General features: G+C 36.3%; 3 protein-coding genes across 4 annotated transcripts; 1 reads left to right on the top strand and 2 right to left on the bottom strand.

Moving 5' to 3' along the window:
• Positions 1-760: 760 nt before the first annotated feature.
• Positions 761-15,629, bottom strand: LOC126755551 (major facilitator superfamily domain-containing protein 6). 2 transcript variants are annotated; one of them, XM_050468204.1, is made up of 6 exons: positions 14,988-15,629; positions 8,967-9,653; positions 8,644-8,907; positions 8,307-8,582; positions 6,881-8,174; positions 761-6,820 (listed from the first exon to the last, which is right to left on the bottom strand). In XM_050468204.1, the coding sequence occupies exons 2-6, from the start codon at positions 9,287-9,289 to the stop codon at positions 6,629-6,631; spliced, it is 2,349 nt and encodes a 782-aa protein (XP_050324161.1). In that variant the 5' UTR covers positions 9,290-9,653; positions 14,988-15,629; the 3' UTR covers positions 761-6,628. The 2 variants fall into 2 exon arrangements, with proteins under 2 accessions (XP_050324161.1, XP_050324162.1); XM_050468205.1 differs by lacking the exon at positions 14,988-15,629 and adding an exon at positions 10,832-11,268.
• A 4,557-nt stretch (positions 15,630-20,186) lies between these two features.
• LOC126755563 (attacin-B-like) lies at positions 20,187-21,236 on the bottom strand. The gene is made up of 2 exons (XM_050468218.1): positions 20,813-21,236; positions 20,187-20,746 (listed from the first exon to the last, which is right to left on the bottom strand). Exons 1-2 carry the CDS (start codon positions 21,130-21,132, stop codon positions 20,347-20,349), a joined length of 720 nt encoding a protein of 239 aa, XP_050324175.1. The 5' UTR covers positions 21,133-21,236; the 3' UTR covers positions 20,187-20,346.
• A 2,480-nt stretch (positions 21,237-23,716) lies between these two features.
• Positions 23,717-24,697, top strand: LOC126755561 (attacin-B-like). The gene is made up of 2 exons (XM_050468217.1): positions 23,717-24,145; positions 24,212-24,697. The coding sequence occupies exons 1-2, from the start codon at positions 23,826-23,828 to the stop codon at positions 24,609-24,611; spliced, it is 720 nt and encodes a 239-aa protein (XP_050324174.1). The 5' UTR covers positions 23,717-23,825; the 3' UTR covers positions 24,612-24,697.
• The last annotated feature ends 749 nt before the right edge of the window (positions 24,698-25,446 follow it).

Genomic DNA, 25,446 nt, shown 5'->3' with positions numbered 1-25,446 from the left:
AATGCGAACTAGCATACATCCTTTATTGTTAGCAATTCCAAATTTTTCTGTAAATTTTTTTTATTAAATAAATTCAATATATTTTCTAGAAAAAACAACACACTGTGTTTTTATTCACTCAATAAATTTTTATTATTAAATTTCTTTTTCGGTTTTGTTATCTTTATTTGCTTATCCTTGGTATAAGTATGTAGTATTTTTGTGTTAATGTTTACATTACAATAATATTATATATGTATATATGTATTTATTTTTGTATATATAGTATGTATGTATGTGTATATATTTATTTATTACAATACTTGTTCGCCTTCAGTTCATTTTGAATGCTTTTTAACCTTATTCAACGGCTGCTGTCGACTTTTTGTGGTAACATTTAACAATTTTAAATACTTTTTTGTTAGAAATGCTCATACATACTTTATATTATTTACTTATATAATTTTATGCAGCTGTGAGTGAGTGTTTTACATATTTTGCGTAACATGTTTGTATGTATGTTTAACAAATTATGCTAAAATGCAGGTAACGGTAACTAACTAGTGTGTAACTAAGTGCTTGAAAATATTTTTCATGATATAAAATAAGTTTAATAAAAAAAAATTAAATGAAAGTTAAAGTATAGGTTAGGTTTCGGTTAAAAATCATAAAAGTTTAGGTTAGCTTTCGGTTAAAAATCAAAAGGTTTAGGTTATCTTTGGGTTAGTTTCTGTGCATGTAGTGTATGTTACCTAAACTGTAGTATTATAGTACTGCAATATTTTATTTTGACATTATTATACATACATATCTGTGTTTTTTGTCTCTAATATATGGTGTAGTTCAGTAATATCAATCGGTTCATAAGCTTAACTTTGCAATGCCTGCTTTTATTCATTCCAGTACATTTACTTATGTTTTAAGCTTTTAGGTACATTATCTATATATTTTTTGTCTATTTCTATTTATTTTAGACTGACTGACCAGCTGTAAAAATCAACTAAAAATAAAAAAAAAAATATTTTCCATAACAGCTGTTTACTATTCTCTTTCACTTACTCTTTTTTAATCTTTTTACACAACATCTTGCCCGTTCTCTTACTCTCTTACTGGATATGCCTACATCTGCCTCTCTCTCACAGCAAACAACTAAAAGTGCCACAAAACTCAAAGTGAACTCATAACTCAAAATTAAATTCTTGTCTCTATTCCTTTCTCATGCCTTCGCCCAGCTATTTTGCCATATTTACAACTACAGCACAGTTATTTCTTTATTTTTTTATCGCTATAAATGTATATGTGTATATATATATGCTTGTTCTAAATAATTTCTTGTATTTTCGCTAATTTTTTTCAGTGTAGTTTTGTATATAACTTATGTATGTAGCGATTGATTGATCAATGAGGCGGATTTCAATAATATCATTCGTTCAAAAGTGTTCTACATTTTTTGTTGTTATCTTAAAAATTAGCAATAAATAAATTTTAAAGATTTTTTGCCGTCAGCCAATTATTTTTTCCAAAAAACTTTCAAAATCAGCTGTCTTCCAAAACTATTAGTAATATTAAACAATACACTTTTTCAATTCTTATAACTTTTTATTTTAATTTTAATTTTTTTACTTTATGTTTTTTAATTTGTTTAATTATTTTTATTTTTTTTTTTGTATTTTTACCAAGGTACAACATTTAGGTATATTACTGCTGCTTCTCATTGATTTTCTTGCATATGATTTATTCCAATTCAATATTTTAACGGTATACTTAACTTTGTTTTACTCTTCTTTATACCTTACACATTTCTTTAGCTACGTACATATTTATTTGTTTGCAACATTTAAACACTTTGTCTTGCAACATAGCTGTATATTTACTTTATTGCTAAAATGATATGATTGTGATGTGAAAAAAGCATTGCAACCAAAAAAATTTCAATATATGACGTATGTATGTGCATACAAGTACACGTGCACGCTACATTTTGTTCACTTCTTCCGCTAGCGCATATATATTTATTTATTATTTATACATCATTCTCACCAAAAATACATTGAGCTTTCATTTTGCATTTTAAGAGCTTTATTGAAGCTTTCATGACTTCATGGAAACTTAAAATCGCGTTTCATTTCGTGTGATGAACTCTACTTTCATAAGCTTTCATGAAAGCTCACATGAATTTGAAAACTTTTCTTCTCATTTGCTGTTAAAGTTTAAAGCTTTCACTTAATAATTCTACTTTTAACCGTCACCGTGTTAAACTCTAGTAGCTAACTACAATGCCTTCTACTACTAACTACCACCTTTCTTAAGCTTTCATGAAAGCTCCCATGAATTTGAAAACTCGTTTAACATTTGCTGGTAAAGATTAAAGCTTTCTCTTGATAGTTTTTATTTTAAACCGTCACTGTTCTATCTTCCTTCATTTTTGAATGCTTCAGTTTTTTGAGCTTTCACTTGGAATTTGGTATTTAGCATTTTTGCATAAAATTTACTTCTTACATTTGCTGTTTCTTTATTTTATTGTTAAAAAAAAATATAAAAAAAGTAATAAATAATTTTTCGATTCAAATTAGTGACATAATTCATCTAAATTAGTGACATAAAAATTAAAGCTTTCACTTTAAAAATTTTATTTTTAACCATCACTGTTACATCTTCGTTCATTTTTATGAACCAAAATACTTTCTATTGCCACTTCCTTTCTGAAGCTTTCATGAAAGCTCCTATGAATTTGAAAAGTCTTCTTATAATTGCTGTTTTTTTTTATATTGTTGAAAAATAAATGTTTTCCATACAAATTAGTGACATAAAGATTAAAGCTTTCACTTTAAAATTTGTAGTTTTAGTCGTCACTGCTATATCTTCGTATTCAAAGATATACTTTCACCGAGCTTTCACTTGTAATTTGGTGTTTACCGTTTTTGCATACAATTTATTTACTCCGCCTAACAAAAATTTGTTAAGCTTTCACCTAAAAATAGAATTCCAAGTGAAGCATTCACTGTTAAGTCAGAAGAGCAACTTGGTTACAACTTTTATGAAGCTTTGCTTATTTAGCATTTCTTACGCACATTCTTCATACAATATGCCTCGCTACACGGAAATTAGTGACATAAAATTTAAAGCTTTCACTTTAAATTTTTACTTTTAACCGTCACTGTCATATCTTCGTTCATGTCTGAATACTTTCACCGAGCTTTTACTTCTAATTTGGTATTTAGTGTTTCTACATACAATATATTTGCTCTGTCTAACAAAATCTTTGATGCGCTTACACTTTAAATTAAACTTCCAAACGGAGCTTTCGCTGTTCAATCAAAAGAGCAACTTAGTTATAACTTTTCATAAAGCTTTGCTTATTTAGCACTTCTTATGTATCTTATGTACATTCTTCATACAATATGCTTCACCCTACCTAGCAAGCTTTTGATAAAGCTTTCAGTAAAAATTAAAATTCCTGGTGGAGCTTACACTGTTAAAGCAGTGGAGATTTCACGCAACTTTTTCTTACGCCATTTTTCGCTTGTTTTGCTAGTTACGTTATAATTATTTACTAAAAATTAATATAATTGATGACATAACAACAATATTTTATTAAAATAATTAAACTAATTAAATCGAGAAATAAATTATCAAAAAAGCATTTTGCTATTAAATAATTGTAATCAAAATTTTTAAAATAAATCTAATTTACAATCTTTAAGATTTTTATCAATTCCTGAGTTTTATTGCAACAAAATATTACCTTCAGCATGCCATGTTGCCACAGTTTTAAGTTTAATAGAATAATTTAAAATAAATTATAGTAATTTCTCATGTAATTCATAGCTGTATTTGGCTATTTATTGGTAATTAGCCAGTCACTTTACTTAATTACATTTTGAGTGCCAGTGTCAGCTCAACAATTTACCGTTATTCATAGTTGTCATTACCTCATTTTTCCTCGGCACTCTTCAATGTCATTTTGCTGCGCCCTTACTTATGTACTTGTATTAATTTTATATAATCTTGAGATTTTTAATTACTTTATATATGTATGTATGTAAATGCCAGCATGTACTTATGTGCAAATATATATATAGTATAATATTAACTGCGTCTACACTACTGCTGTGTATTTAAAAATATATATTTTAACATTTCTTTGTAGCTTAGGTGTGTGCAAAAAATATATCATCAGGAAATCTCACACAGAGTCGCATTGAAAATGAATAAAATTGCTTAAACATGCAATAAAACGCGGTAAATAATTTCAATAATTATTTTTTGTGAGTTTTATAAAATTTCTATGTCGCCAATTACTTAGCATTACAACAAAAAATATATAATTTTTTTTTGCTAATGCAGGCCGCCCTCCAAGATATGTTTACTGTAATATTTTTTTCGTATTCACTTTTCATTTCCCTTTACAACTGTATGCTTGTTTGTTTTTGTATATTTTTCGTATTTCTTTTCTACTTTCTATTCGTTACAAATTCTACACTGAGCTGGTTTTTGTTGCTATTGTATTGCTGCACATTCAAGTTGATTGTTTTTCATTACCATGTTTGCGTTCTCTTTGTTTAATTACACAATTTTATGTTTAATATTTTTTAGTGTTTTTTTATGCTTTTGTCGTTTATTTATTTTATTTTTTTTTTATATCTTACTCTTCAAATATGTAGTATTTTCGTTTAACTCATTTCATATCTAAAGTTTATAGTTTTTCATATTAATATATTTCTGAACAGTTCAATAAAGTTGTAATTATAATAAACACATCTAGAATTGTATTTTGCTAACTTTTTTTTAATGAAATGTAAAATTTGCTAGTAAATATAATACAGCTATTTTTGTGTTGCGTTTCCGCTCACTTAATTAACTAACGGTGTAACGAAAGGACAGTTAGTTTTTATATGTAACACTTAAGAAATAGCAGAGAGCGAAAATTTATAAAATATTTAGAAATTGATAGTAATGATTACCAGACTAGTAATGGTAATCATTACCAGATTAGTATTGGTAATGATTACTTTTGTAGGATGACTAGTTTTAACAAAAATAAAAGTTTTGCAAAATGATTACAATACTGAGCAGTAATGAAAAATTAATTATTTGTAATGTAATTATAATTAAACAATGTAATGATTACATTTGTAAGAATACTGGTTTTAATAAAAATAAAATTTTTTCAAAATTTCTACAATACTGAGCTGTAATGGAAAAGTAATTAAATGTACTGTGATTATAATTATACATGTAATGGTAATGGTTTGGAACTAATAATAATAACACAAAATTGGTGTAATGCAGTGGTAATGGTTGCAATGTTATAGTAATCATTACCGGACTAGCAATACACTACTTGTGTAAGAATACTGGTTTTACTAAAACAAAATATTTTACATAATATCTACAATACTGAACAGTAATGAAAAAGTAATTATGTGTAATGTAATTGTAATGTAATTTTAATTATACATGTACTGATAATGGTTTGGAACTAATAATAATAAATTGGTAGAATGCGGTGGTAATAGTAACCGTTGCCAGACAAAAATACTTCAATAAATACAGCTGTAATGAAAAACTAGTTACATGTAATGTAATTTTAATTATAAATAATTTGGTAATAGTCTTGAACCAATAATAATGATAATAAATTGGTGTAATCCAATAGTATTGGTAGTAATTATAAAAGTAATCATTACAAGATTAGCAATACTTTGCTTTTGTAAGAAACCTGTTTTAAAAAAAAAACATCAGTAGTTAAAATAGTACGTTAGTGAACAGTAATGAAGAAATAATTATATGTAATGTAATTTTAATTATACATATTACTGGTAATAGTCTTGAACTAATAATAATGATAGTAAGTTCGTGCAATGCAGTGTTAATGATTATAATAATAATACTTTACTTAGTAAAAGTTTTAATCAAAAATAAATAATTAAAAAATATGTACATTGCTGCGCAGTAATGCAAAAATAATTATATGTAGTGTAATTGCAATTATACCTTTATTGGTAATGTTTTTTATATAAAAATAATAAATTGGTGTAATCAAACGGTAATGGTGGTAATAGTAATCATTACCAGATTAACAATACTTTACCTAAGGAGAATATTGGTTTTAATAAAAATAAATAGTTAAAAGTAATTGTATGGCATTCCAAAAATTGTAATAATAGTATGAAAAATTATGAAAATGGTAAGGATAATGATTACATTAATTGATTGTACATTGGTATTGGTACTGGTAATTTATGTATACCAATAAAGTAATGGTAATCAAAATATTAATAAGTTTAGTAACACTGTTATTGATAATACGAAATTTTTTACTTAAAACCTAATGCAAGAAGTAATTATAATAGTTGAATAATAATAACCAGGTAATCGCCCTCCACTACAAATACGGTCTCTTATTAATTATACGATTAGATTTGTTAACAATATTATTCTACCAATATACTTACGTATGTATGTATAAACTATACAAATAGATCTGATCAAAACTGTTCATGAAACTCATACCAAAAAAAGATCTACGCAGACATATGTAAATGCAAAATCATCTAAAAATATTCTCCTCTCACTCTTACACCATGCTCACACTTCAGCCAATTCAACTATTTTCCCGTCTTATCCAAATTTTACTTTGTCCAATTTATTGCGCGAATGGGTTGTGTGGATTAGCGCCAGGTATGTCCAGATTACCGCCCGAAGTCTGGTAGGTGCCGTAACTATTGCCAGTGCCACCATTTGGATTCATCTCATTCAGACGTGCATTGGAGAGTGCACGCGGTATTGGATTACTGGGTACACCATGTGGCGCCAGATGTGAGGTCTCTTCCGCTACCTGTAATTTGAACGAGCTTGTACTACAAACTGTGCTATACGCCAGCAGTAATGAACTTACCTGACGCGGATCCTCCGTTGCTGGCAAATCCGAGATGAAGCCCTGATCTTTACGATAGAAATTCACGAAAATGAAAACACCCAAGACGACGAGGCAAGCCAGGCCATAACCGCGGAATGTTTTCGTAGTGCCGTAGTATGTGACAAACATGCCACCAATAATGGCGCCGCAACCGCGTCCCAAACCATGATGTATACCCTGCAGTACGCCCTGTGCTGAAGCTCTCAGATGTTTGGGTGTGCTGTGCGCTATGTACGAACAGGAAGCGGCCCATACGGCAGCATGTGTTACGCCCTGCATCAGCTCGAACGGTAACACCATCCACGGATTGGTCGCATATGAGATGTACAAAAATCGCAGCACATTGCCGATTAAGCCCAGGCATAACACCTTTATATGACCGATTTGTGTGATGAAACGAAAGCTGTAGAAGTAGGCAAAGATCTCGGATACGTGATTAATCACAGAGGCAACACCGAAAAGCGTTGGAGTGCCGCCGTAGTCTTGTAGATGCCAAAAGAGGAAGGTAAATATCAGTCCAATGCCGAAACCCATAAACCAGGCGACAAATAGAAACGAAATAGTTTTCATATCTTTGAAGTGCGTCAACACAGTCAACCATTCGGGCATTTCCTTAGTCGTCTGTGCAAACATTGTCGACTGTGCGCCCACAGCGGCCGGTGGTGCCTTGCCGACCGCCGCCGTACCACTACCCATGGCCAACGTGGGCAAATTCAGCTGTGCAGCCAGCTCAGCCATGCTCTCATCCTCCGCCTGTTTGTTAGCGGTGGCATCCGGGTTCTCAACGGGCTGTTCGATGTCGATGGGATCATATTTGAAAGTGATCTTCGACGCCGATACAATAGCGCAAGTCATCAATATCGAAAAGATGGCAAAGCAGATGTTATAGTTCTTCTCCATGTGCCCGGCACCGCAGGGATGATGCGAGAAACGTGTCGAGTGATCGAGCACAATACCGACAATGAACATAGAAATACCCCAGCCGAGTGAGCCGAACATGCGCTGATGACCATACTTATCAGCATCGTCGCCCAGCAATGTGATGACAGCTGAGTCAGCGAGCGTAATGGCGGGAGCGCTGAAGAACTCACCAATAAGTATGACGAGTAAGAGCAGGAAGAAAGCCTTTTGAATGTCGGGTGTGCGATAAACCATCGAGGAGAATATGGGGCTAACATAGTCACGATGCTGTTTGTCATCGTAATTGCTGACAAAGTTGATGTGTATGGGTGAGATGCCGGCATCAATGCGTGGTATCAATGAACGTTTGCGTCTAAAGAAAGCAAAAAAATATCTTTATACTTGAGTCTTTTGGAACCATAAGAACAATAAATATGGGCCGCAGAAGCGATTAGTAGTGCTTCGTTACCTTAAACCAGCGATTTTCCACTCCGCATGCACTCACCTTCTATGCGATTCCTCCATCGCTTCGCTTGCTGGCATTGTTAACGCGTCATGTAAAGCCGCTTGAGAATGATAACTCTCCACATCGTCCTTATTCATGTCGCTCATGTCATATGCGGAGAGATCACGCTTCGTGCGTGTCAAAGTCAAAACGAAATCGGTTTCATTCTTGCGTTCGATGCAATTCACAGCCTCCGGTTTGATGAAGCTCAAAGGTATAGTAAATAGCACCCAACATGCGAGTGAGGCCAGCAACAACTTTTTGCCTTGACGGCAGCTATAAATGCATTGTTAACTCATATGAAATAAATCACAGCCACACAACAAACTGTACTCACCGATCCGCATAGGAACCCCAGAAGGGTGCCGACAAGAACTCCACAAATGGACGCATACCAATCAATATACCGCACTGCCCCGGATTCATACCCATCTGTTTGAAGTAGACACCCATCAGTGGAAACAGTGAACCAAAAGCGGCAAAGAAGAAGAAATAAAAGGCCTTCACCGGTATGAGTTCGTGTTCGGTGGGCCCAAAAAGCATTTCGATAATATCAGAGTGACCGCGTATTTTGTGCGTTGACTCTTTGGCTTCCGGATAGCTGTTAGCAAGATCTTATTTTATTTGAAAGCATTTCTCAAACTATTTTAGTAAACCTACAGTGTTGGATCCACTTCACCAGTAGCCTCTACGTCGACCCTTGGACGTGCTGCCATGCCATAAGGCTGTTGTGGCACTCCACCGGCATTCGGCATGCCACCACCATAAGCTGCACTACCAGCCATGCCCTGATTACCATAGCCACCACTTTGATCGTAACCCGCACCGCTTTGATCATAACCTACACCTGTTTGATCATAACCTCCACCAGTTTGTTCGTAGCCGCCCATCTGTTGTCCATAACCGCCGCCATAGCTAGGCTGCTGTTCATAGCCGCCACCAGCACCGAAGGGGTTTGGTGCGCCACCACCGTATTGAGCCATATTTAACTAAAGTTTATGGGTTTTAGCGTATTTTCGCTGTCCGTATTGGTCTACCTCTATTTGAGGTAAGCCGAGTTGTTGCAACAAGTGTTATCCTCTTCGGTGTCGCGAATTTTAGTATGGTTTACGAAGACCAATGTACAATAACTACAAATATTTCTTTATGTTTGCATCAACTTTTTTATTTTTCGCTTTTTTTCTTGCAAAATTTTATCAATTACTCAATCTTTTTTATCCAGGCTAGTGTCTTCTTATTGATCTTTTGCAGTGTTTCCTAAATTTTAGCGTTGAACTATCTTTTTTCCTTGTCTTCTTTTAACAACCATACAACAGCTCATTGCTCCCGAAAATGTGATTTTATAATCTGGAAGCAAAAGAGTATAAAATATTATTTAAATTTTTTTCAACAAAACTTTCTTCAATGAATGTGAATATGAAAATATAGTTATATTTTAGTATTTAATAATATCGAGGAAGAGAAAACACTGAAGAAACGGTTAACGGCAATTTAATTTATCTTTCTCTGCTGTCAGATACTATATTTCTTAATGTTCCACAAGTTCAATATAACTTTTTAAAAGGCAGAAGGAGATCTTCCCACAAACAAATTTAAGGAAGGGTCCACGGTATTTTCTGAAAGCCAGGAGTAGTTCATTACAGAAAACACACCGATGAAATCCTCCGTGGAAATTTCTCTTATCGTTCTCTATTGACAGAGACAAAATTTTCTAGTGTTCCACAAGTTCAGTAGAACTTTATGGAAGTCAGGAGCAGTTATTCACAGAAAAAAGCTGAAGAAAGGGTCCATGGAAATGCCTCTTATCGATCTCTATTGCCAGAGACCGAATTTGTTAGTGTTCCACAAGTTCAATAAAACTTTATGGAAGTCAGAAGCAGTTGTTCACAGAAAAAAGCTGATGAAAAGGTCCATTGAAATTTCTCTTATCGTTCTCTATTGCCAGTTACAAAATTTGCTAGTGTTCCACAAGTTCAGTTAAACTTTCTGAAAACCAGAAGCAGATATTCACAGAAAAAGGTGAGGGAAAGGTCCATGGAAATTTCTTTTATCGTTCTCTGCTACCAGAGACCAAATTTATTAGTGTTCCACAAGTTCAACATAACTTTCTGAAAGCCAGAAGTAGTTCTTCATACAAAAAACTCGAGGAAGGGTACAAAGTAGTTTCATTGATCGTTCTCTACTGCCATAGACTAAATTTTTTAGCGTTCGATAAGTTCAAAATAAGAAATAAGAAACTGATGAAGGCGTCCACGGTAATATCATTTATCGTTCCTTGCTGTAAAAGAGTAAACTACTCGACGTTCCACTAGTTCAACAAGTCTTCACAAAAATAATTTTTTTTGCTGTTCATACTCCATCGCCAGAGACGAAATTAATTGAAGTTCCATAAATTCAATAAATTATCACAATAACCAAAAATAACTCTTTACATATCTGTATTTATTTGTTGTTATTGATAGTTTTCAAACGGTTTCTTTGACAATTTCAAATCATAAATCATTATCGCTATAAATACAAGCCACCTTTGGTTCCCAATTCCAACTGACCTTATCTTCAGCTGACTTATATTTCAATGACAACTTTCAAAAACCATTCGAACTTGACAGCTGACTCTTATTAATGTCACTTTCGCTCTTTCTTTCTCCCACTTTTATTCTCTGCCACACAAGCGTACTATATTTATTTCTTTTCAGGCGTAACAATGAATCTGTGTCACTGTGTGACGTGTGCAAACAAGCATTCGTATTCGACGTAGGCGCCTATTGGTATGCTTTAAATTATAGAATGTCTTCGAAATGATAGAGTGCTTGCTTAAGTGCGTGATTATTAAATTTATCTTGAGTTCCCACTAAACATTGACGTGTTGACGCACACTTTGGCATGCAAATAAGATTTCATTATCTCACAGGAGACATTTATTTTTCTGCTAACGTCTTCATAAGCATATTATTATATTTTTGCGAATTTGTGTGCTTATTGTAGGTCATAAATAATGACATGCATCATAGAACACTTATTTTCTCTTCTTCATTTTTTTTCATTTTTTCACATTTTTTAATACAAATCGAAAAGCTCTTCAAATTGACAGAAATTTGTGTCGTCTTCACTTATCACGTCGCACAATGATTGACAAGGACGCAATATAAAAATAAAAAATAAAAAAAAAATACTTCGCTGGCAGCAAGTAGCCTTCGAAGCATGTCGGAGATTGGAGAGTTGTTATAGAATAAGACTGCTCGCATATAATTTCGTGATAAGCCATAGAGATAAGTGACAACAGCGGAAAAAATAATTTTATTAAATTATTATTATTTATATTACAAATTTTATTATTAATTTTATTAAAGCAAACATTTGTAAAATATTTTATAATTTTTTTAATTTTTAAAATTTTTTTTTATTATTTTCTAGCAATATTACACAGCAATTTGGTCAGCCATAGTCACTTAATAGAACACGTCTGCTCTCTCTGCTCGAAATTTGACTGCAATAAAAAACACTATATTTTAAACCTCAGCACAAACTCTGTAAAAACCTCCGCTTCCAGCCTTCAAAGCAGTTTTCGAAGTCAAACAGCCAAATTGCCAAATAGCCTATTTTTTCACTTTTTCCACACATCAATACATGCCACTCGCTTCACTTAAGTTCTATAGCAGAAAGTTCAAAATCATTAACACCAGCAAATTTGCTGCTAAATCGTTTGCTAATCGCCGCACTTGAACTACAATTAACTAACATTTATTTTTCGTATTTTTTCATTTTCATTTGTGCGCTTTTTTATTTGGCTTTTCGTTTTCCGCTTGGCGTATTTTTATTTATTTTGCTTTAATTTATATATTTAACCTCTGCACTTTGCTTTGCTCAATATCATATTTCAGTTGAGTGTCAGTGTCGCCAGTTAACATTTTTCTATGTCATTGCGCATTTTGCATTATCCACATACAAGTATATGTACATACAAAGCTGGCAATGGCTTTGAGCTGCCTACTACATATGTATGTATGTATGTATGTATATACGATTATATGCATTTGCATGTGTAAGGTCGCACGCAAATAACTACGTGTGAGCGCCTTCATGCTAAAAGCACTAAGTACATATGTAAGTACATACATAGGTACATATATATGGCATGTACATATGTATGTTGTCGCCTGTGCGCCATGGCGTATGTGCACTTTGCCATTTAATCTCCAACGTTGCCTACAATATATTACTCATACGCCATGTATCGCTAATGCTATGCTCTGTTTGCTGGCTTATTACACTGCTCATTGTTTTGTTAACGCGCTTTTATGCTGCAATTGTGCACTTATTGAACATTTTATGCAATCACTTGGACGCATATCGCACGTAAGCCTATATATTTATTCAGTTTTTATTTCAGATATTTTTTTCTTCCAACTTACTATTGGAGTGTGTGGTGAGCCTGGCGTGGGGCTCATTTAGTAAACGGAATTTATTGGGATTTTATTAAAACTTAAAAGCGTGATAGGAGCTTATTTTATTGACAACAATAACAGCATGATACAAAAATAAAGCTTTAGATATTATTTGGTGGGCGGAAAAATTTGTGGAATATTAAACAATGAATGGAATGATTCAAGATACCATTGTTGGCTTGTTTGAAAAATTGATAAAAAACTCTTTAAAGAAATGCAATTCGAGTACATATTTTATATTTTAAAATTATTAATGGAATTAACCAATCTTGCAATAACTGAGGTTTACTTAATTTTATAAAAAAAAATAAAAAATATAAAAAAAAAACAAAAATGAAAAAACAAGAAAAATTGTTAACTCTGTCTGCACCTAAGCCATAATACAATTCTTACTTGCATTTCTTATAGATAAAAAGTATATAAAAAGACGTTTTTTTCATTTTGATCATTCAGTTTGTATGGCAGCTATATGCTGTGTTAGTCCCATTCAAACAAATTCTTCACAGTATCTGGCATTACCTTGGACAATAATACATGCCGAGTTTCGTGGAGATATAATGAGAAATAAAACAATTTTCCATACAAACACTTTGTATTGGTCATTCAGTTTGTATGGCAGCTATACGCTATAGTAGTCTGATCTGAAAAATTTCTTCGAATATTGTGGAAATGGCTACGATAAAAATCTGTGCCAAATTTCTTGAAGATACATCTTTAAATAAAAAAGTTTTCCATACAAGGACTTAATTTTGAGCGAACAATTTGTATGGCAGCCATATCTTTTATTGGCATCATATTTGCTGCTGCCTACAAATTAACAGCTACTTGTAGTAAAAAGTATGCATGCAAAATTTCAGCACAATTTCACATATTTTTTCTGATACCTGCTTTGAATTTATTGATTTTATACGCAGTTTTCCTTTTGACAACGAAAAAATTTATATGGCAGCATGTATGCTCCCATTAAATGCCAAAAAATCAGCATGCCATATTTATTTACACAAATAAAATATTCTATAGTTTATAAATGCATACATATATACTTGTACAAAAATAACCCTGCAGTTCTGCTTTTGAGATTTATATTATTTGTCAAGCAGCCAAATTCACTTTCCACGTGCTTTTCTCACCAATATTCCCATAACTACCCACAAATGTATGCCGAAAATAAGCGCACGCAAATTTTTACTAAGCACTTGAGACACAGAAATAGCTTGGCAGACCCTTATATACACACACAAATACATAAATAAATATGTAGTACTATATTACAATTGTATGTGTGTGTTTGTTTGAAGACGTACAGCTACGTGCGCCTATGATATTTATGATTTTTATATAATCTTGCCAATATTGAATAAACCCTAGCGGAGACTTTGGCAGACATTGCGCTCAGACATATACATATATACGCTTATTTTTATTCTCCTCTCCCCCTCCTCTGCTTTTAAGCAGTCACATACTAGCTATGGCTTGCGAGTGAGTTAGTTTTGTTATAGAAAATTGCAAAAAAAAAATGTTAATTCGTTGTCAGATATATTAACCAATATATAACCATTTTATAACCAAAACTCAAATTTTGTTTCAATATGAGTGTGTGATAACCAATATATAACCATTTTATAACGAAAACTCTAATTTTGTTTCAATATGAGTGTGTGATAACCAATTTATAACCATTTTATAACCAAAACTCCAAATTTGTTTCAATAAGAGTGTGTGATAACCGATATATATCCCCTTTTTTTAACCAAAAGTCATATTTTCTATCAATATGTGTGTGATAACCGATAAATAACCAATTTATAACCAAAGCTGAAATTTTGATTCAATTATTTCTGCTTAAAATGCTCCTCCATGCACATACATACATATATGTATGTATATTTCATTCTAAATTCTACGCTTTCCTATTTTCGTTTTTCTCATACACTTGTTGTTATTGTGTTTGCATCATCCTTGCTTTTATTTGTGTCCACAGTCAGTTTTATCCAATCAAATCGCATACTTAAAATTATCACCATGCGTTCTTGTTGTTTTTGCCAGCTTTTCAAGCTTACACTTAGTGATTTTTATTGTTCTCTCTTAGCCACCTTCCTGCAACTGTCAACTTAATGCTCACATTCAAGGTAGCAGCACACATGCTGTGCTGTGTGTTGGTGTGTGTCTGTGCTGTTTATTGGTGTATGTGTGTGCTGTTTGTTGTTGTGTGTGTGCTGTTTGTATGTATACTCACTTGCCTGTATGACAATTGTCTGCTTGAGGTCGTTGAAGAAAAGTCTGGCAGATGCTTTGCTTGCTTAAAATTTTCTATAAAACAAATTTTACTCGCGACTTTTAGGGAAATTTTTATTTTATTTTCAACTCTTTGCAATTCTTTTTACAACTCTTTGCAGATTTTGTTGCAATTCTTTGCGCTTGCTATCAGTATTACGCGTTTTCACTCGCCTTCAACGCGCCGAAGGCCAAACGAGCGCTGTGAAATTCGATTTTTTTCACTGCTTATCGTTGCCAAAGCATTTTCACCACTTTTCACACACACCTCTTATACACACTTTTCTAGCAAGAATTTTACACACAATTTCTTCGCTTTTTAAATTTTTCTCACTTTTTTATAAATTTTTTTCACAAACTTTTCGCCAATCAGTGATTTTCACACGTGCAGTAAGTATATTGCATAATTTGGCGTGTATTATACATAACCGTTAGACCAAGTATCACCAAACAGCACACAAAGCGAAACAACAAAAATATATGCGCCTCTACTATATAATAGCGCCAGCACAAGTCATATATAATTTCTGCTGCTGCTGCTACCACGGTTGTCACTGTACTGCTCTGGCGCTCTACTGCTTTTCCGCTCAACTTCTTGCAGCGACTCTCGCTCGATTTCACCAAACCGACTTGTCAAATCGAATTTCTTTGGCATTCACTCAGCATAAGAAAACACAACACAGCTCAAAGCGTGCAGCGTTTTCCAAGTAGCATTTCAATTTCCGCTTCGTACTAGGAAATTCATATGCCACTGACACCCCCTGTGCTGGTGCCTGCCCAACGTCCTTCATGGCGTATGTGTGCGCGCTAAAGCGCATTAAATTCAATTCTCATTTTCCGTTAAGTGAATGAGCGCCATGCACATGTGAGCATTACAGGGAGAGAGAGAGAGCATAAAAGCAATAGAGCGCAGAAGCTCAGTCAGGCTGTGGACGTTTGAGCTTAATGAAGTCAATACCAATTCATTTGTTTCATGTCGCTGAGTTTGTTTGGAATAAGCTGAGCTGCTTGACAGTTTCCGTCACCGAATAAACAAGAAACGAGCGACAGCGAAGCTTTAGTTGTGGGCTTTTCTAAATAAATTTGCTGTAGTTCAAATTTAAAGGCAAAAACGAGCATTTTTTGTTATCTTGCTTCAGTTGAGTTTGAGGTTAAGTTTGTTAAGGTTTTTACATATTAAAGAGAATTAAAAAAATAATTCAACATACGTTTTATCAAATGATAAGACATGCGCAATAATTAAATCGAATTAGGAACGTTATGGCAGTGAAACGAATACAATTTATTTCAAGAGTAGAAATCAAAACTGATGTCCTATCGAGCCGACCCTCAAAAATCAGATTGCCTCTTATCAGCGTGGCTTTTTTCTTCTTCTTAATTGACGTAGACACCGCTTACGCGGTTACAGCCGAGTTCACAACGGCGCGCCAATCGTTCTTCCTTGCAGAAGCCAGGTACTTATTAACCTGGTCAATCCAACAGAGTGGAGGTCTTCCTCTTCCTCTGCTTCCTCCGGCGGGTAAAGCGTCGAAAACTTTCAGGGTTGGAGTGTTTTCATCTATTTGGACGACATGACCTAGCCGTGGCTTTCTGCTATCGACCAGATTTTCATCATGCGCCTGGAAAAATACCCGTGAAAAAAGCATCGACATCGATGATTTCAAAGCAGCCTTCGACAGCACGAAAAGGAGCTGTCACTATGTCGCTATGTCTGAACTGAAAATCCCCCAAAACCCATACAGTTGCATAAACCGAAGTTTGAGTAAAACCAAAAGCACCGTCAGGACCAGGAAAGACCTCTCCGAACCGTTCGGTACCAAGCGAAGTTTCAAACAAGAAAAAGGTCGATCGTCTGACTGCTTAAATTTAATGCTGGAGTACAAAATATGAGCTGCAGAGCTAAATAGACAAGGTCTTCTATAATATCATCTGGCATCCACCGATGATATTGATATCATTGGCCTCAACTACGTCGACGACATAAGACAATGAGCCGACCAGACTCCGGACGCAAGTAGTTTCAGACATACACTGACTGTCATTCGCAGTAGAGCCATACCGCCACCCGCAGACAAATAGCTCGAGTTGCCGCGAGAATCGAAAGTCACCCTAGCACAACTTCGTTCTAGATACTGTTCCAGGTCAAACTCCTCCTTATGCAGAATCTACTCCGATATATAAAAGATATGTCCAGTATTCAACGAGTCCCCGCAAGACTCAAACCACCTCTTTGCATGCCCAGCTAACCCTACACATCTGACATCCCTCTCCCTATGATCCGACTTCATCGAAACAGTATGTTTCCTTGGAATAACCTCCATGACAACTTATCTGAACCTTACCCCTCTAGCGGGAACTAGATAACCGTTAAAACAACAACAACACATGATTGGCCTCAATAACCTTGACGTTAGTTCTACCTTTTCAGACTGGATAAGAAAGCAAGGGTCTGATTGTGAACGAGAACAGGACGAAATATCTCCTGCCATCAAACAAACAGTCCCCACATTCGCGACTTGGCTCACATGTCACGGTTAATAGTCATAACTATGAAGTCATAGATACTTTCGTCTTTCTTGGAACCAGTATTAACATCCACAACCATATCAGCCCTGAAATCCAACGCAGAATAACTCTTGCCAACAGGCGCTACTTTGGACAGAGTAGGCAATTGAATAAAGTCCTCTCTCGACGAACAAAGATCAAACTCTATAAGCCCTCATCATTCCCGTCCTGGTATATAGTGCGGAGGTATACGCAATAACATCATCTGATGATTCGGCGTTAAGAGTGTTCGAGAGAAAGGTTTTGTGGAAGATTTATGGTAAAGGCGAATACCGCAGTCAATGGAACGACATATATGTCGGCATTGACATACTGCAGCGAATTAAGAGACAGCGGCTGCGCTGGCTAGGTCATGTTTCCGGATGGATAGAACAATACAGCTTTGAAAATAATCGATTCAGTAACCGTCGGTGGAAGCAAAGGACGTTCACTTCGCTGCAGAGATCGGGTAGAGTAAGAAGAAGGACCTTTCTGCACTTGGTATCTGGAATTGGCGCCAATCCTCGATATCTGGCTTCGTACAAGATGAAGATGTTCCATATTCTAGAGAACCAATCCTATTCTAATACAATTTATTTCTTTCATCCTTCAAGTTCAGAGTTTTTCCTGACTTCAAACGTGAACCCTGTGCTCTTGAAAAGGCTTGGATTTTCTCACATGATTAGAGCTTCTTTCTACCTATGATTTAAGCAAATATGTCAGAAGTATCCACATCATTTTCCGACTAGCAATTTTAGAATAAAAAGTCACTTTCGTCGGTCAAAATTATAGACATTAACAAGTTACCTATCGGGATCAATACGTTGCTCTTACAGAAATCTTCCTCAAAGTTCTACAATACTAATTTCAGAAATAATCTTTGATTTATGCTTTAGAAAAATCCTTTAAGCGTTTTGGTATGAAATTTTCCACACTCTCTTCATACATTTAAATAAACACTCAATCTTCCAACACTCCAGCTTTCATTTAAATCATAATCACAGCCGCGTAAAATCGAAGCCTCAAGTGGCATTGTCTTTCAATAGACTGGCGTCAAATTGTCTCTTGACTCCCAACAAAGTAATGATTGGCGTCTAGCGGCGGCAGTAACGGCCAGACAGGCGAAAAATTACCACACTTTGGTAATTCAAAGATGGCGAAAAGAATATGAAAGCAATGTAAGGAGGGAATAAACAAAAAAAGTTTATTATTAGAAACAAAGAATACGGAAACTGTAGCAATAAGAAAAAAGAACACTTGTAGACACGAATTGGAAAAAGCAAAGTAAGCGAAATGCGAACAATAAAAGCTCAACAAAAACAAAAGCAATGGAAATGTGCTGCAAATTGCTGACTACTCAACGCATGCACCGTCTGTCCTCACCAGCAACCGACAATGTGTGCTTTTAAGCGTGTGATTAAAGCGCAGAGAATGAGGGGGCTGTGATTATGTTGAGTGAGAGGGAAAAGTGATTGTGGAACTTTGTGTGTATTTGTATTAGCGTATATTCTTTTTGATTCCTCGTGTTGTAAGTGTGCATTAAAACCACATTCAACAAGTGTTTTGGGATGCTGATTTTGTACTGCGCAAAATACTCTACTCGAAGTAAATTTTTTTTAATGAATATATTATATGATCAAATTTGACCAGGATTGATAAAAAACAGATTTTGACTTGTTTTAATAAAAAGCTTTATGATCTCCTTCAAAATAGGCCAACGGCCAATTTTCCATACACTTATTTTAATCCTCAACTAGGATGGTCTTCAGAGGATTCAGCGAACTTTTTTTAATGAATATATCATATGATCAAATTTGACCGATACTGACTAAAACGCATTTTGACATGTTTTATTATCTCCCTCAAAAGAGGCTCACGATTAATGCAAATTTTCCATACACTTGCCTTAAATCTCAACTGGGATGGCCACCAGAGGCTTCAACATATACTGATGTTCACCGGTACCACATTCCTATTAGAAAATCGAAGTGTATTATATCATTAGTCGGAATTTACTGGAATGTTGAATTCTTAAAATGATTGCATTTGGTCTCAATTAAAAGAAGCTTAAAATATGGTCAAAAACATGTGGACTCCACAATTACGAAAGGCACCAAAGTACACCATGATAGTTAGTCCAGTATCCACAAAATGAGTGATATCTTGGACCTGAAGGGTCACCTTTACAACAGTTGAGAAACAACTGACCAATTTGCAGAGTTTATATAAATTGGAATATTGTTTTTCAGATCAATATCGGTTTTGTGATCTTCCGATAGAGACAACAGAGCTTATACTCGCTGATTGACACGCTATCAGAAGTAAAAGGAGCTATGGTAAATAAAATTATCATAACAACGAATCCACTGAAAAAGCAAGTCACATCTATTGGCCCAGGAGCTCTGCTATCTGTCCTTGAAGCAGCAGAGCTTAATGAAGTGGTGTGATAAGAGCAAGAAAGCCCAAATTGCCGATCTTGGAAAGTTGAGTAGATGATTATGGACCTTTCAGGACCCTCAATTGCTCAAGCAGACTATTTTACATTGCCAAAATAAGAATACAACGATGCTGTACATACTTGTTTATAACTCCTATTTCTTGATTAAGAATTTACGAATCATGTTATATAGTGTATTTTGTTTATTTCACCGAAAAATAAATAGATTTTTTTAATTTACATATTTCTTACATGCCAATTCACATACTACTTCTAAATGTATCAGGAACTTTCACTATCTTCTCCTTTCCTTCTATCTCCATCTCTCTATCTCGCTCTCTTAACCGAACATGTGTGTGAGACCCACACCGCCGAAGTAGTCGCGCTGTCCACTCAGTGGGCCACTTGTCCATTTCGAACCGCTGCCAGTTAAATCGATGCGTGTATTACGATCCGGTGAAGACCACAGATTAGCCTTACCGGCCAACTCCAATTGACTGCCGAAGTTAGGAATAGTGCTCTTGGTGATACTAGCACCGTGACCATTGATATTTGAATACTCCAAACCGGCACCGTTGCGATCGAACTTGAAACCATTGGCGAGTGTATTCTGTGACTTGAAGGCATTGGCATCCACACTGTGCACGCCGTTGTTGAAGAGATTTGCACTGACGCTTTGTGTGAGTGTATCACGTACACCGGGAGTATGCGTTTTCGAAATGGCGGCGCCCAAACCGTTGCTATAATGAAAAAATTCCATATAAAAATTATGTTTGTGTACGCCTAACTCTAAGCTTTATACTCACTTGTTGTAAGCCAACGAACCGCCAGTGGTAACTGGACCGCGATCGGTGTTTCCAGCAGCAAAAGCGCCAGCGACTAAATTGTGGTTAGGATCGCCTATTGCCTTGGCAATGTCCAAGCGTGCATCAGCGCCACCACGTGGATTACTCGCCAACGAGCCGCCAACACCAACATCACGTGCCACACGCACCAAGATGGGACGTGGTGGGCGTGTCGGCGGCGGATAGTAAACCAAAGTTTGCGCACGAGCGCGTTGTGGATGTGCTTCTACGTAGGCGCTGAGTGCAACCGCAGCAATAATAGCGAAGATGAATAGCTTCATTTTTGGTCCAATATAGAAGAACAACTGGAATTTAATTTGAGCAGTTAGTGGCTGTATGTTGCGCGCTGGCGTTGTGTCAAGCTGACTGTTGGCTTTTGTGGCGCTCTAACTGGTTTTTATACTAAGGCGCAAGCTTGGCTGAAGAACTACGCTCGCGCTTGCACAAAGAGCGTTTTGTTCCGCAACAGCGGGGATTCTTTGGCTCTCATTTGTTGAGACTCACTTTGTGTATGCATATGTGTGTCTGCATGTGTGCTGTAATGTTTTAAGACTTCCACGAAAAAATTGTCTTCCTTATCAGTCGAATGCTTTTGGGATTTACTCCAAAGCATGCATATTTTTTACATTTAGTTGCATACATATAAGTATATATATGTATATATGCATGCATATTTAAGATTGGTAACAGCTGTGCCAACAAAAAATCCCCCAAGAACAATTTTTCGTTGATTGACCCACGGCGTGAACTACAGAATTTGCAAAATAATAATTTGAATGTGGATATGAGTTCATTTATTTATCTAAAATTAGGAAATAAGATTATAAGTCCTTCAGATAATTCAAGATAAGTTAAGATTTTTAGAAAAATCTATTTTTAAGTTCCAACCAAAGAAAAAATAGTTCATCAGATAATAGATTTTTGTTTGAACAATCAGGAAGAACTGCTATTCGTAACCTCTACTCTTTCCCACTTTTCTCCCTTGAATTATGTGGAGAGTGACATCTTTTATCCCTGCGAACGAAACCCTCGGGTTTCCACTCATTGAGAACGCCATCTGTTGCAATTAAATCCCAGCACTCCGATCTTATACTATAGAACCCTCCCTCAGTCTGGTGGCGACACACAGAAAACTGCAGAAAATGTCTAGAGCAGAGCATCAGGGAAACAATGGAGCATATCTTGTGCACTTGTGCCGCATTGGCAAGACTACACTGTAAGCATCTGGCGTCCCCACGGTATGATAAACTGAAAGAGGTATCAATAGTGAGGCCACAGAGTCTGTTAAAATTCGCGTCAAGCGGAGGCATCCTAAACGATGACTACTCCTCTTAAATTTAGCAACTGAACTCCATCTGGGATCGAAATGGACCAAACCGGTCTATGCGCGAGATTAACCGAATGGAACCCTCCGAATAACTCCAACTTTACGAGCGGCTTTCAATACCACTTTTCATAAACACGTATGATAATCAATGATCAAATCTCAATAAACAATAGCAAACTGGATATTTTATTAAAGATAATTTGTATAAAATTTCTGATCAGCTGATTTAGACTTTAGAGCTTGTGTGAGATTAGACAACTTTAGGCTTACGTCATACTTTTCATAAAAATAATTATCTCCTGTCATCAGACAAACAGTCATGGCATTCGCGACTTGGCTCACACGTAGATAAATCGTAGATAATTTCGTCTGTCTTGGAAACAGTATTAAGAACAACAAGGACATCAGCCACAAAATCCAGCGCAGTATCGTTTTTGTTGGACTGAGTGGCTGTTAGCTGGCTCTATAAAAGAAAGCCAGACGCGGTGCCTGGTCAGTGCTTAGGTGACGCTTGCATCGCGATGTGATGTGATTTAACAGTCATAATGTAATCTCACAGAAAGCCAGACGCGGTGCCTGGTCAGTGCTTAGGTGACGCTTGCATCGCGATGTGATGTGATTTAACAGTCATAATGTAATCTCGCGGGAAGCTGGCTGTTAGCTGGCTCTATAAAAGAAAGCCAGACGCGGTGCATGGTCAGTGCTTAGGTCACGCTCGCACCGCGATGTGATGTGATTTAACAGTCATAATGTAATCTCACAAGCAGCTGGCTGTTAGCTGGCTCTATAAAAGAAAGCCAGGCGCGGTGCCTGGTCAGTGCTTATGTAACGCTCGCACCGCGATGTGATGTGATTTAACAGTCATAATGTAATCTCGCGGGAAGCTGGCTGTTAGCTGGCTCTGTAAAAGAAAGCCAGACGCGGTGCCTGGTCAGTGCTTAGGTGACGCTTGCATCGCGATGTGATGTGATTTAACAGTCATAATGTAATCTCGCGTGAAGCTGGCTGTAGACCAATTTCTGGTTTGATAGAGATTGATAATATACAAATTAGAAAATTTTTACACATGTTTTAAAAATTACTTCACCCAAGCTATCACTGTTCACCTTTATTTTGACATAATATTATAATAAAACGGGGACTTTAGAACGCTTTTGGGTGGACGTGTTTCAAACTCAGCTTTTCAGAGCGTTGTGAGATATAAAAAGTAATCCCCTAATGTACTTGCATACCTATTTTCATATATTTAAATATACATGCATGCACATTGCAAGACATTCTCGCACGTATAGAAATTTTGCCTAGGAAGCCCCGTGAAATCGCAACTGATAAGAAAGCCAGCTCATCTCAGCAAACACACCAAAGCACAATAGCAAAACAACTGCGGGCACAATGCTACATATAGATTTATACTCGCAGCTTCCGTATTTCGGGGATGTTCTCTACAACAAAAATACAACAAAAAGCCGCGAGATCTAAGAGATAAGCGAAATGAGTTCAGTTCCACAAAACCTCCGAAATCGCATAAATGCACGCTGCAGCGCTCAGCAAGCCATCAGTTAGCACACAGCAATCAATCACAGCAGTGATCAGCTATCAATCAGTCTAATCTACGCAAATTCTCCATTCTCAAAAAAAAATATTACAATGAAGCTCTTCTTACTCGCCTTAGTCGCTGCGATTGCACTCAACGCCTACGTAGAGGCACATCCACAACGCGCTCGTGCACAAACTTTGGTTTACTATCCGCCACCGACACGCCCACCACGTCCCATCTTGGTGCGTGTGGCACGTGATGTTGGTGTTGGCGGCTCGTTGGCGAGTAATCCACGTGGTGGCGCCGATGCACGCTTGGACATTGCCAAGGCAATTGGCGATCCTAATCACAATTTAGTCGCTGGCGCTTTTGCTGCTGGAAATACCGATCGCGGTCCAGTTACCACTGGCGGTTCGTTGGCTTACAACAAGTGAGTATAAAGCTTAGAGTTAGGCGTACACAAATATAATTTTTATATGGAATTCTTTCATTACAGCAACGGTTTGGGCGCCGCCATTTCGAAAACGCACACTCCCGGTGTACGCGATACATTCACCCAAAGCGTCAATGCGAATCTCTACAACAACGGCGTGCACAGTTTGGATGCCAATGCGTTCAAGTCACAGAATACACTCGCCAATGGTTTCAAGTTCGATCGCAACGGTGCCGGTTTGGAGTATTCAAATATCAATGGTCACGGTGCTAGTATCACCAAGAGCACTATTCCTAACTTCGGCAGTCAATTGGAGTTGGCCGGTAAAGCTAATCTGTGGTCCTCACCGGATCGTAATACACGCATCGATTTAACTGGCAGCGGTTCGAAATGGACAAGTGGTCCACTGAGTGGTCAGCGCGACTACTTCGGCGGTGTGGGTCTCACCCATATGTTCGGTTAAGCGTTCAATCATAAGTTTATTTTGCGCAAAGCATAATGTTGTTAATTTGAAGAATATTTATTGAATAAAAAGTTGGAATAACAAAATGTCTCTTATGTTTTTGTATACTTTCTAAAGGCAGCAAAATTTTCATTCCAACCCTTGTTCACCTTAAAAATATCACAAATCACCAGCCCTGTTAAGTTAGATTAAGAGGTCGTTTTTAACAGGAATCTCACTTGGACAGCTTAGAACGCCGGTCAGAGTCAGGACAAAAATTTTCGCGTTACGTGTTTCTGTGAGTGATGCAAGCCGAAATGGCAGGGTTAGAGCAGAGGTACGCGACTAAATTCTGTGTGGGGAAACTCGTTAAATCTGCGACGTCTAATATGATCAAGCAGGATGTTGTTTTAGCAAGAAGTAGTTTGTTTTGGTGGCACCAGACTTTTTTAAAGAGCCGGGAAGAGGTCGTGATGAATGAGCAAATCCAAAGTGAAAACGATGGTCATTGTCTTTTTTGACATAAAAGGCGTCGTCCACTATGAGTTTGTTCCTCCTGGGCAAACCGTCAACGCCAAATTTTACGTGGAAGTGCTCAAGAGTCTAAAACGAAGGGTCAATCGGGTCCGACAAGACATCGCAACCGATTGACAGATGCACCACGACAACGCCCTGGCTCACACCGCCTTTTTTCTGTATAGCTACCTAACCAAGGCCGGCATCCCAACGCTGCAGCAGCCGTCCTACAGATCAGATGTGGCACCGGACTCTTTTTGTTTCCTTGCCTGAAAAGGCCGATGAAAGGGGATCCAAGCAGCATGCACCTATTTCGGAGAATGCCGGAATCCGGAGAACT

The sequence above is a fragment of the Bactrocera neohumeralis genome, chromosome 4, assembly GCF_024586455.1.
Source record: "Bactrocera neohumeralis isolate Rockhampton chromosome 4, APGP_CSIRO_Bneo_wtdbg2-racon-allhic-juicebox.fasta_v2, whole genome shotgun sequence".
In the NCBI taxonomy this organism is placed as follows: domain Eukaryota; kingdom Metazoa; phylum Arthropoda; class Insecta; order Diptera; family Tephritidae; genus Bactrocera; species Bactrocera neohumeralis.
Note: the sequence above shows the minus strand (reverse complement) of the source record. Positions and strands in the feature narration are given on the sequence as shown.

Coding starts and splice junctions, on each gene's coding strand:
- LOC126755563 (XM_050468218.1), bottom strand. CDS start 21,132: ATGAAGCTATTCATCTTCGCTATTATTGCTGCGGTTGCACTCAGCGCC. Junction 20,747..20,812: donor GGTTCGTTGGCTTACAACAA/GTGAGTATAAAG, acceptor TTTTCATTATAG/CAACGGTTTGGGCGCCGCCA.
- LOC126755561 (XM_050468217.1), top strand. CDS start 23,826: ATGAAGCTCTTCTTACTCGCCTTAGTCGCTGCGATTGCACTCAACGCC. Junction 24,146..24,211: donor GGTTCGTTGGCTTACAACAA/GTGAGTATAAAG, acceptor CTTTCATTACAG/CAACGGTTTGGGCGCCGCCA.
- LOC126755551 (XM_050468204.1), bottom strand. CDS start 9,289: ATGGCTCAATACGGTGGTGGCGCACCAAACCCCTTCGGTGCTGGTGGC. Junction 8,908..8,966: donor GGTGAAGTGGATCCAACACT/GTAGGTTTACTA, acceptor TCTTGCTAACAG/CTATCCGGAAGCCAAAGAGT. Junction 6,821..6,880: donor CAACGGAGGATCCGCGTCAG/GTAAGTTCATTA, acceptor TTCAAATTACAG/GTAGCGGAAGAGACCTCACA.